Source organism: Bubalus bubalis, chromosome 3 (assembly GCF_019923935.1).
Source record: "Bubalus bubalis isolate 160015118507 breed Murrah chromosome 3, NDDB_SH_1, whole genome shotgun sequence".
In the NCBI taxonomy this organism is placed as follows: domain Eukaryota; kingdom Metazoa; phylum Chordata; class Mammalia; order Artiodactyla; family Bovidae; genus Bubalus; species Bubalus bubalis.
The window spans coordinates 8,595,747-8,607,047 of record NC_059159.1 but is presented as its reverse complement, the minus strand read 5'-3'; the positions used below and the strand labels follow the sequence as shown (position 1 = coordinate 8,607,047).

Sequence of the window (11,301 nt, the reverse complement as noted above, 5' to 3'; positions counted from 1 at the left end):
TGCCAATCTAAAAGCTGAATTTCACGCAGCGCCCATATAGCTTCCCAGCAGGGAATGATCAAAGTTAGTTTCCAAAGATTACTGTGATAATTAAAACCAGCTGTGGAAAGCTATGTATTCACTAAAAAATCTCGGCAGAAGCCAGCCCCACGCCCCACCCGCCCTGGAAGCCGCTCGCTGAGCGCCGCCGGCGGTGTGCCGGCTTCCCGGCCAGCAGTCTCTGGTGGTCCCCCTGCCGCCACTTCTCACTGCCTCGGCTCTGTAGCTACACAGACTCTCCCTAAAGAGCAGATTCCACACGCACACGAGCCCTGTCCCAGCACAGCGGCGGCACCGACACCACGGGCTCCACGGGCCAAGCTCCTCGGGACGCCAGCCCCCCTGCGGACCGGCCCCTTGCGCCTGCGTTCACAGCAGGGACAAGGAACTCAGTCCTCGCTTCACGAGACCCCCATCCTTGATGTGCGTCCTACTGAACCCTCAAACCAGAGCCGAAGTTTTCAGTGTTCTGACGTAGAAACCCTCTCACAGATGACCCTGCGACCCACAAGAACACACCGCACACTGAGCTCCCTACCCGGGACATCGCGACCGTGACCTAAGCAAAGACGAGAACGCAGCCTCCAAGTAAGAAATTAATCCAAGTAATCCTTGAGATGCAGTTGTCTCCCCCCAGAGAGGCTGGGAGTAAGGCACCTCAAGCCCGTCTCCGCTCATTCAAACCACAGCATCGTGTCCGCTCACCCCAGGAGGCGCAGGTGGTGGTGAGGGAGGCGCCCCGGCCAAGCATGGAGGAGCAGCACAGGGTCAGCTTGGCCAGCTTCAGCCCGGCTGGATCCCATGACCCTGAGCCATAGACCGCGGCCCGGAGCCCAGGATGGGCCGAGCCCACTCAGTGCACTAAGCCCACTCAGTGCAGAGACACTCATGACACCAGAGCGCACGCGTGTGTGAAAACAGGCACGGCCTTGCTCAGGCACCACCATAGGACAGCAAGGAGAGAACGCACAGCGTGAGCTTCTCACCACCAGACTAGGGAAACGGGCAAACCCCTTAAAAAATAGTAAATAACCAAACCCAGTCAAGAAAACACAGAAAGTGCTGAAAACATTAAATTGAGAAGTTACAAACCTCCCCCCAGGGGGAGACCTGCAAGGCGCCCCGTGTGTCAAGGGTCTCGGGTGGACCGGACGTGGAGACGCCTGCCTACTCTCCTCCTGGGGGCCCTGACCAAGGGCAGCCAAGGTCTGCTCTGCGAGAGCCTGCTTGCCAGCATCGACAGCTACCTTAACTGCAGACCAAGACCAAGTCGGGGAAAAGCATCTGATTCTCCTAAACGACCCCCTACTGGGGAGACCCACAGAAGAACCCCTGGGGGGAGGGGAGACCCAGGCCCCGTGGCTTCAGCCCGGCTCCTACCTCATGCGGGGCCCCTTTGAAGACGCTGGCCGACTGGTAGATGGTTTCGGTCCAGAGCTTGAGGTCTTCGTTCTCCAGCTCCTCCGCGGTCCTGTACAGGGACTTGGGCACCAGGCCCCCCTCCGGCACCTCACACTGGAAACGGAAACACAGCTTGAGAGCAGTGCTCACGGAGGCCGATCTCGAGAGCCACACGCCAGCCTGACACGCTCAACTCTGCGGAGCCGCTTAGGAAATGGGAAACACCGGCCATGTCGTAAAATACCCTGCACTGCTTAGGCAAAATAATTGAGAAAAACCACTTAAACACACGTGTCTCGCTCTGAGTGAATGAGAACAAGCCGAAGCTGATTTGCCACAATGTTCACAGCGGTACGCGTGTGGGACAGCATCCAGTTACTGAAGCTGGTTTACGTAAGAAGCGCTAGGTCTTTATATTGTGCTGCAAAGGAAAAACGTTATGTGAGGAAGAGTTTTATTCTCTACAGCTACAGGCATTATTTCTATCATATGCAAGTATGGGCAAGATATATAATTAACGGAGAAAGTTTAGTGTCTATGCCAGGTCAAATGATCAGTCCACAACACCAGCCAAAAAACCAATAAAGAGCGGCACCTTTTGAATTTGCTTGAAACAGGCTAAATTAGAATTTGCACATTCATGAATGTCCTAATTGACCCGGATATAATGACTTAACCCTCGAGTTCTTAAAATCCAACCGCTTCCTGTGGTATCTGCCCTGGGAGGTGACTACACAGGAAGAAGCACGGCCATCTCCGGCGGGCAGGGCGGCACGACTCAGGGAGGCCGCTGCAGTGACGGCGAGCTGGACGGCGTCAGACAGGCGAACGCAGCCTCAACGCCAGCCCGACGGTGGCACAGAAGAGCCGAGCCGAAGCCTTAAGAGCCTGAGCGGGGAGACCTCTGCTCTTAGGGGGTAGATCTCTGCTCTTACGGGATTCTTACCATTGCTAACACAGCACAGGGGAGTGGAGTCTCTGCCCACTCCAGCCCCGCTGCTTCCATTGCAACTGGAAGAGCAACCTGAGTCGTGCTCTGATACACTGCGTCTGCGTGTCTCCACAGATCTGACCCCAAGCTTTCATCTCGGGGGAGCTGGGTGGGGGTCCCCGGCTCACTAGCTCCCTGCACTGCACTGTGGTTCCATCTGTGACTCCTCAGAGCGGGACTGAAGGCCTGAGAACTGAGTGCAGCTCTCAACTCCTCCAAGAATCCCCCAAGATCCCCCCAAGTTCCCATCAGCAGCTGAACACATAAGCCAGCCAGGGTGGCCGCACCTCCACATCGCAGTCTAATTTACTGTGAAGGGGAGTGGACTCCCTGCTGGCGTCACCTGCTGCGTCAGCAGGGCGAGTGGACCGCTCCCAGCTTGTTTCCTGGCCCTCACATCAGGTCGTCCTGCCCCCGGGGCCATACGGTCTTCAAGGAGAGCTAAACTTCTCTGACTCATCACACGCCCCACTCATCACAGCACAGGGGCAGAAGTGGGGCCATCTGCTTGCTAACTCAGCCATGCAGCACTTCAAACCCTGCATTACATAAAAGAGGACGAGCTCCCTTAATTACCCTTTTTAAGATGTGTTCCTGACATCATCCACGGGGCAACCTTTTTGGAGAATAAATTTGATTTTTTAACATTTTAAAGAAATGCACAGCTGCTCTAAAATGGTTAAAGAATCTAATTCACGCAAAGCTGAGAGCATAAAGGAAGCTGCAATCACACTGATTCTAAAACAAGCTCTCATTAGTGTTTAACAATGAAGAATGTGTATGTTATCAAAAATTACCTAAATGGCTCTGTTTAGTTTAACCCAGGATCAGACAGATGCCAGCCAAAACCCCCAAACTGAAAGACAAATAATCCAAACGAAAAGTTCTGAAAATCATTTGTGTCAACCACACCCACCTTCCCTGCCCTTGTGAGTAGTCAGACGTGTTACCTGCCTACGCACGTACGTACCATGCACTCTCCACTCAGGAAATCTGGAATGATCTCTTTGTCGATGTAATCCAGCAGGCCTCCAGGCCCCTGGTAGTCATTTCCTGCATAAATGAGGAATTTCCTTCTGGTGTTGTCGTCAATGAATGGACTAACCTATAAATAATTGGAAAAGACCACGCAGTTATACTTGCTCTGCTGTCTGTACTTCAAGGGTGAAAACTACATGCTGATATTGGGGGGGTGGGATTCAAGTTCGATACGCTCTTTCTGTAAAGTCCAAAGTGTATGACGTGAGGACTCTCGGGAAAACTTTCTTCCCTTAAATAACCTGAGACACTTTGATCTCTCCACGCTTATCTTGTTTCTTAACTAGTTTTACAACTTGGAGTCACAGACACACACAGGGACATGAACACGTGCATGCACGCCTTCCGGCGATCGCCCGCCGCGGAGACGCACCAGCGTCCAGAGCACGGGGAACACGCGGGGGGCACGCAGGATCAGCAGGCGGCCCAGGGTCTCGGGGTAGTTGGCTTCCACCACCTCGATGATGCGCAGCAGCGCCTTCACGCCCGGCCTCCACAGGTGCCGCATGTTCAGCCCCTCCAGGTCCACCAGGCAGGTCCAGGAGCTGCAGGTGAGACCAGCTCTGTTCAGCATGCGCACACTTGGGAAACCACGGCCCAGAGTGACCGGCTTTCCTTTTTTATGTTCTATACAGTTGCTAGTGTCCATTTCCAAAAATACACTGGGTTTTCAAAATTACAGTGTAATGAACTCGACTGCTATCTGCCTGTATTAAGACGTGGGCTGCGTGTAGTAGGACCAATCCCCGAAATACCAAAGCCACCAAGGGCTAGGGAACCAGGATCAAAGGTGCAGCCATCCATCAAGGGAGGCCACGTGCTGCCCTGGACCTGCTGAGCCCCCTCTACTGACCCAGCGGGGTGCGTGTACGGCGTTTAAATACACGTGTGACTGAACGTTACTGAGTCAAGCGCTGCGGCAGGGGCTGGGAACACAGGAGTGAACAAAAGCCCTCAGAGTCCCTGCCCTCCTGGAACTTCTGTGCTGGTCAACCATCCAGACCCTTCCCAGGGCCCACCTCTGAACCACTGCACGTCTTCAAAACAGTCCACCATGACTGCAAGTTTGGTTTAAGAGCAGAGAATCATTTTTTTCTGTCCCACCTCCTCAGCACCAACAAAAAAGAGCAAAAACCAAGCAACTGCGACCCTGGACTCCCAAGGACCATGAAACTACCACAGGCCGACCCACGCAGGCCAAGAGGACAGCAAGGCCTGGGGCAGAAGCACCAAAACCCAGCAGCCGCCCCGCAGCTGACTGCAGCACACGCCCCACGCGTTTATCTGTCCCACCTGCTAGGACACCATGGAAAACAGGAACTACTCAGACTTGGTCCTAAAAACCAAAGCAGAGTCTGGCTTTTTAAAAATCAACTAGAAATACGTGACTCCTATTTCAAACAAGCTAGGAGGGAGAAGCGGCTACCTGATAGGCCGGCCGAAGACCTTAGTGTTCTCTTCACACCGTCGCAGGCCTTCTTCGTTGATGGAAAGAACCTGTGTACAAGAGCCAGAGACGTTGCCCATCAGTCTAAGGGGCCGACGCGGCTGCACCCGGCTGCGTGGGTGATGGCAACACCGTGTGCCTCGGGGAGGCGCGTAAGCCAAATGTCATCTACATCCTGACCTGGCCTTACGCACAAAACACATCACGGAAGCAGCAGCTCGCTCCCTCACAGGACACGTCCAGAGCGAGCGCGTCTGGAAGAGTCACAGGCGAGTGTCGGCGGAGTGGCAACACAGTGAAGCCTCACGCGCCAGCTAAGAGAAAGGGCAGTGTGACAACCGACCTCAAGTCTGGCTGAAGGGACCCCTTTGAGCTGGACTAACAAGCCCTTCCCCGACAGACGCAGTCTACCCATGCACCTGTGTGACTGTGTGTGGGAGCGCCCACGGAAGCACACGCACAGTGCTGGGCACCACAGAAGAGGCAACAAAATGCCCACAGTGGGTAATTTGGGATGATGGCTTCTCCATGTGCCCTTCAAGGTTCTGCTTGCTTGTTTCTACTTTAAGGCTAACATTCTTCTCTTCGGGACTACCCACGCTGTGCAGGCTGCCCGGGAGGGGTTGAGGAGACAGGGAAGGAGGTGCTCACAGCCCTGACAAAGGGCGCTCAGAGCCAGGACCACGCTGTGCTGGTGTGAGAGCACTGCTGAGCGGCCTGATGAGAGGCGGCCCCAGAGCACAGCGAGGGTCGGGGGCAGGACCCAGCTCGGCCTGGGGGTGCGGCTGGGGGGAGCCGGCGCCCGCCCAACCCCCACGCCCCCTGGAGCAGCTGTGCCCGCGGCTGTGTTCGTGCTTCCCCACAGTGAAAACCGTTTTCTTAACTTTGGGGCCCTCTTTTGAAGTCTGTAGAATTTGTGACTAGGTCCTCCTTTCTGATGATGAACGTGACACATGCTGTGGCTACAGGACCACGGTCCCCTCCCACCCCCGCCGCCAGAGAAGGAAGTGAAGCCAGTGGGCAGCACTCACGTATCTCAGCAGGGCCTCCTCGCCGAGAGCCCTCACCAGGCCTTTGGTGTCCATCTGCCCCAGCCGGAGCACGTAGAGGGGCCGGCCGTCTGCAGGGGAAGGACAGGCGGCGTGAGCACTGCTCCTGACCCGAACCGGGGGACGGGCGCCCCGCAGGCCAACGGGGCCCCACGCACTCTCCCGCTCTGGGAAGCAGCATCTGGCTTCGGCGGTGCCTACAGGAGGCCCACCGGGTCTTTTCCCACCAGAATTGTAAAAGGAGAAAACAAAAGCCAACTGATGGAGCAGGTCATTAGCAGGGCCCTGGAGACGCCCCGCCGGGGTGAGGCGAGGCCGCGGAGCTCGGCCCCTGGCTCTAGCCCCGTGCACTGACCGCACCTCCACCGCGGGGCTCGGGGCAGCAACCCCGCTCCACCTGCCACCGAACAGAGCCAGAAGCCTGTCCTGCAGGTGTCGTGTGCAGAGCAGTCTGACCAGATGGCCCCACATCTGATCGTTCACTTAGGGATGCTGCTCTAGGTTTACGTTCTGTTCACTCCCCAGGAAGCGCTAAAAATTCTCCTGTTGTGATATACAAAACCTGGCTACACGTTGTTACAGATACTGCACAGGTTAAGTCACTGGAAAGTACCTTTACTAGCACTCTGCTCCTGCAAAAACTCAGCCTTCCAGGTTTTAAAAAATAAGTCAAACAAACTCCACCTGATTAAGGAACGAAGTGGAGCAAGCTGCTGGGCGGGCGGAGCGAGTAGCCAGGAAGCAGCAGCCTCAGGCCCTCCCTCTCCACTCGGCGGGGCACCCCCAGGGCAGTGGCAATAAAACAGGCGCCCACTCCTTCACACGGGGAGGGGGAGGGACAGCGCACCCGAGGCCCCTGTTCGTCTCAACACGGGTGCCGATGCCAGGGTCCCGGCTACCTTTGTCGTGATGGTGCCAGCCGCCCGCGTAGTAGTCCTGCAGGACCTGGGGGGGGTGCCAGGTGTCGAGGATGTAGTCCACCTGGTGTTGCTTGCGCCAAGTTAGAGACTGACACATGGTCTCTCTGGCCTTGTCGATGTTGAAGTCCCGGGCACGTAAGAACCGGAGAATATGCTCATCTTTCGGGATCTATTGAGAGAAAGAGATGTTTCTAAGCAATGTGAAAAGTTGCTAAGCGGAAAAAGCAAGTTACCAAGGGAATAAGACTCTAAAAAGTCTCACTTCTTACTGACAGCGAGCTGCATGATTACACTATTTAAAATTAGCCACTACCACAAATACCTTCCTTAATGCTTTAGAAAATTTGCATTATTAGTCTGAATAATCTTTAGACTATTCCCGTTTTAGCTTCAGCAAAGGAGAGTGAAGGCGTAAGGAACTTCTTAAACTCCAGCTGCTCTCTCACTGAGCTAACCTGCCAGCTTCTGTGGTCTGTGCGCGTTCCGGCACAGTATCACGCGCGACAGGGATGCAGGACGCAGAGCAGTGCCGTTGGCTCTGACAGCGGCGCTGGTGTCCTGACACATGGGAGCCTTCTTCAGGTTCCACTCCTGGCAGCTGACAAGTCTGACAGGTTTCCCCGAGTGAAACAGAAGGCCAAGACCGTGTCTGGGTCTCCCGTGGCCCGGCTGTCCTCATCCCTGGCCACACGCCCACGCTGCTGGTGCAGATGAGGGGGCATGCGATGGGCATCCACCTGCCCCCCCTCCTGGGAAAATAAAGCACCGAGATGCACGGTCTCCTCTCAGAAAGCACTATCATTACATGGGAGTGGCTGGGAATGTCGGTCCCAGAACCAAGTGGCTTGGCTTCAAAGCCCGACCCCGGCAGTCAGCAGACGTTAAGGCCCCCAGCAAGTTACTGGACTTGTGTGTGTGCACAACGGGAGATGATAATAGCACCAGTGCATAGGGCTGTTGGGAGGATTTAATACAGATCTTAAACCAGAGTCGAATGCGTGGTCAGTGCTCAACAACGGCAGCTCTGACCACAGGGGGTGAGTTCTTGCGAACAGATACCAACAGTCCTTGGATATCGGACGCTGGAGACCAAGACCGACAGAATTAGACACCAGGCCAGTGCAGGAGGCCACGAACTACCCAGACACATGGATCTGCCTCTGTCCCACACTGGTCCCCCGTGAGATTACAAAAGAGCTAATTCCTTATGAAGCTTACTTACCAAAAACCTCAAAATCAAAGCCCAGGTTAATTTTTTTAAGATTTTTTTTTTGAAGTGGACCTTTTTTTAAAGTATCACATTTGTAACAATACTGTTTCTGTTTTATATTTTGGGTTTTTGGCCACAAGGCACATGAGATCTTGGCTCCCTGAGCAGTGACGAACCTGCACCAGAAGGCAAAGTCTTAACCTTAAACTGGACCATCTGGGAGGTCCCAAAGCCCAAACAGTTAATCTCTGAATAACCTGTGAACTACTTCTAAACCTTCTGAAAAGTAAAATGAATGAATACTTGTAATTAATTCTTACAACATTGCTTTTACTGTAACTTGATACGTAATTAAATTTTTAAGGCCATTCTCTGTAACATCTATAAATACGCAGCTAATTATACACAGCAGGGCGTCCTAACTCGCTAGGAAGGACTCAGACACCGCACACGGGGTCACAGATCCAGTGCCTTTTTGACCGGAGGGACATTCCCACCTACGGCCATCAGGCACATTGACTGTGAGTCACTCGAACAGGACCAGGCGTCCAGGTTGAACAACGGCACCCCGGCACACGTGCGTGGATGCACACTCGGGCAGATGCTCACCTTGCCCTTGTGGGTCTCCTGGAGCCACTGGCGAAGCCGGATCAGGCAGCTCTCCTGCAGTGGAGTCAGGTCACCCAGGTATCTCTTGATGTAGTCTGCGTCTAGTTTGTCTAGAATATCAATTTCGGATATTCTTAACAATAAGAACACTGGGGCTTGAAGACTTCCAAACTGCCCCACTCGGTGACGTTCCCATGTGGTCCAGGAGTCAGAGATAAATGAGCCACGGGGGACGGTGGACTCTAACCAGCCCCCCGGTGACTGTCTTTAAACCCAGTCACCGCAGAACCACGAGGAAACGTGCGCATTCCAAGACACATCCAGCTGCTGCCAGGTCACTGCTGTTTGCCAAGTATCAACTCTATTCATGATATCATGGCTGTTATCAATATTTAATAATACTTAATTCAGAGGGCAAAGCTGAGCCACAGAGAATGCAGGGAAAAATAAATGCCAATGATTCAACAGAACTTCTGAGGGCAGATTTTTCTTGTACTGTCTTACTTTACATTGGGCATGACACTGAGCAAGCAAAAAGGGTGTGTGTGTGTGTGTGTGTGTGTGTGTGTGTGTGTGTGTCACACGAGAAAGGCGTGGAGCCTGCCACCTACAGCTGTGTCTCTCCATGAAAGCCACTTGGTTCCTCTGAGCCTTAGTTATTAACTCAGTTATAAAACAAGACAAAAGCATTTCTTACCTAAAAGGGACTATTATTAAATGAGCAAACATTCACAAAGTACTCAGAAGAGTGCCTGGCATCTAGGAAGCCGAAAATGGGTATGCTGATGATATAACTGTGTTAACCCCTTCCTGACCATTTTAAAAAACTTGTTTCTTCATTCTAAGAGAAAAATAAAATGAATGTGTTATGTAAGCCAGAGGCAAGGGGACAGTGACAAGATCCATTTTTTGTCCGTGTCATAGCTATGTGTCCCAAGAGGCAAGGGTTCCAGGTCAGCCTGGAGTCTTGCCCTTAGAATGAGGCCCCTTGCAGACCCACCGTCCGGGGTCCCTGCGGTGGGCTCAGTTGCCCCGCTCGGGGTGCTGAGGGGCTCGCCGCTCAGCCCTTCCTTGAGCGTGGGGTCGGGCACGACGACAGTCAGTGACGCTGCTGGTTTCTTGTAGGACAAGGACGTCTCCAAAGAGGGGGCGGCGGCAGGTGGAGTCCAGCGGGGCACGAATGTGATGCCTTCTTCCTCTAGCTGACGAAGGTAGTACTCGATGATTTCCTTGCCCTTGGGAGCACAGCCAGTTTTGAGGTTAGTACTACTACACTGAGCTTTCAAGTTACTCCTCAAGGGTTTTGAAAACCATGATGAAAACTGAGTGACTACAGAACCAATAGGAAAAAGAAAAGCCAAATGCTTCTGTGGGTTTTTTCCCCATAATTTTACTTCCCCTTCTCTAGAGGCCTAGGAAACCGTGTCTCGGACAGCGTTATGTCACCAGTTGCAAGCGCTGGCTCACCACCCTGTGCCTAGGATGTGCTCTGTGTCTCAGTCCGAACGCTCTCCAGTAGCACCGAGAACAAGCCTTGGGAAAGTACCCCCTAACCCCAAATGATAACATCTGACACCCAAATGCCACGCTGATGAGCAGCAGCAGGAAAACAAGAAGGGAGCTTCTTCCAGGGAAGACGTGCCTCACCTCCCAAGGCCTGGGAGGGACCCGAGAGGCCTCCCCCAGCGGGCCCCGGACCGTGGTCCCCACCTCTCCCGGCAGTTCCGAGCGGGCAGCGCCACAGCCAGCGGCCGCACACTCGCCCCTGACCTCCACCAGTGACCAGTGCAGTCTGCGGCCCCCACACTCCCCTTTCACTCACCGGGACCCCTGACTAACCCACCCCCAGCCTCCTGAAGGGACCAGCTTGGACCATCTCAAGAGACTCCTGCCCATAAAACCCCAAGGGACACTCACTTTTTTAATGTTGCTGGTATATTGTTTCATTGCAATTTTTTCTACTGTACTTTCAAAACCAAAGAAAGATTTAATATCTAAACTTGCTGACTGTTCAAAACAGGTCCAGTCTTCATTTTCAGGGTGAACCTGCAGGTAAAAGAGAAAGTATTCTCATTAATTATACTGACGACTGAGAATATTTGCTCCTCAGTTCACTGGTACCAAGGGGGGATAAAACACTTATTTTACTAACAATGTTATTATCATGAAAAGAGCAGATAGAAAAATTACAGAGAGGTTCAGAATTATGAAAAGGCTCAAATAATATTTTTAAAATATTCTAAAAATGACTATTAAAAGGAGAGCTTTATTTTCATGCTTGGTAGTATCATTCATTTATTCACCATATTTACCGAGTAGTGTTCTCTATCACAAACAAAACCAAGATCCCTGCCTTGTGAGGGTTACAGTCTAGCAGAAGAAGACTGGCAGTTGGCCATAAACACAATAGGTAAGAAGTTACGCCAATGCTGGAAGAGAAGCACTATGGGAAACAGCAAAATTGGCAGCAGGGTTAAAAGGACTGGAGGGCAGTTCACAGAATTAAACAGGGCGCTCAGGGCTGGCTTCGTCGAAAGGCAGACCTGAGTGAAGCCCGCAGGAGGCAAGGATGGGCTTTGAGCGGAGGTCTGGGGGCA

General features: G+C 53.1%; 1 protein-coding gene across 1 annotated transcript in view; it reads right to left on the bottom strand.

The window, feature by feature from the left end:
- Window positions 1-1,419: 1,419 nt before the first annotated feature.
- The window catches only part of SEC14L1 (SEC14 like lipid binding 1), a gene marked incomplete at its 3' end in the record, with an annotated part of 43,726 nt that continues 33,844 nt past the window's right edge, over window positions 1,420-11,301 (bottom strand). The window contains 9 exon segments of the mRNA XM_045164758.1: window positions 1,420-1,554; window positions 3,402-3,536; window positions 3,843-4,014; window positions 4,896-4,966; window positions 5,948-6,036; window positions 6,865-7,054; window positions 8,705-8,814; window positions 9,705-9,939; window positions 10,622-10,750. Coding sequence (XP_045020693.1) covers window positions 1,420-1,554; window positions 3,402-3,536; window positions 3,843-4,014; window positions 4,896-4,966; window positions 5,948-6,036; window positions 6,865-7,054; window positions 8,705-8,814; window positions 9,705-9,939; window positions 10,622-10,750 — 1,266 coding nt within the window.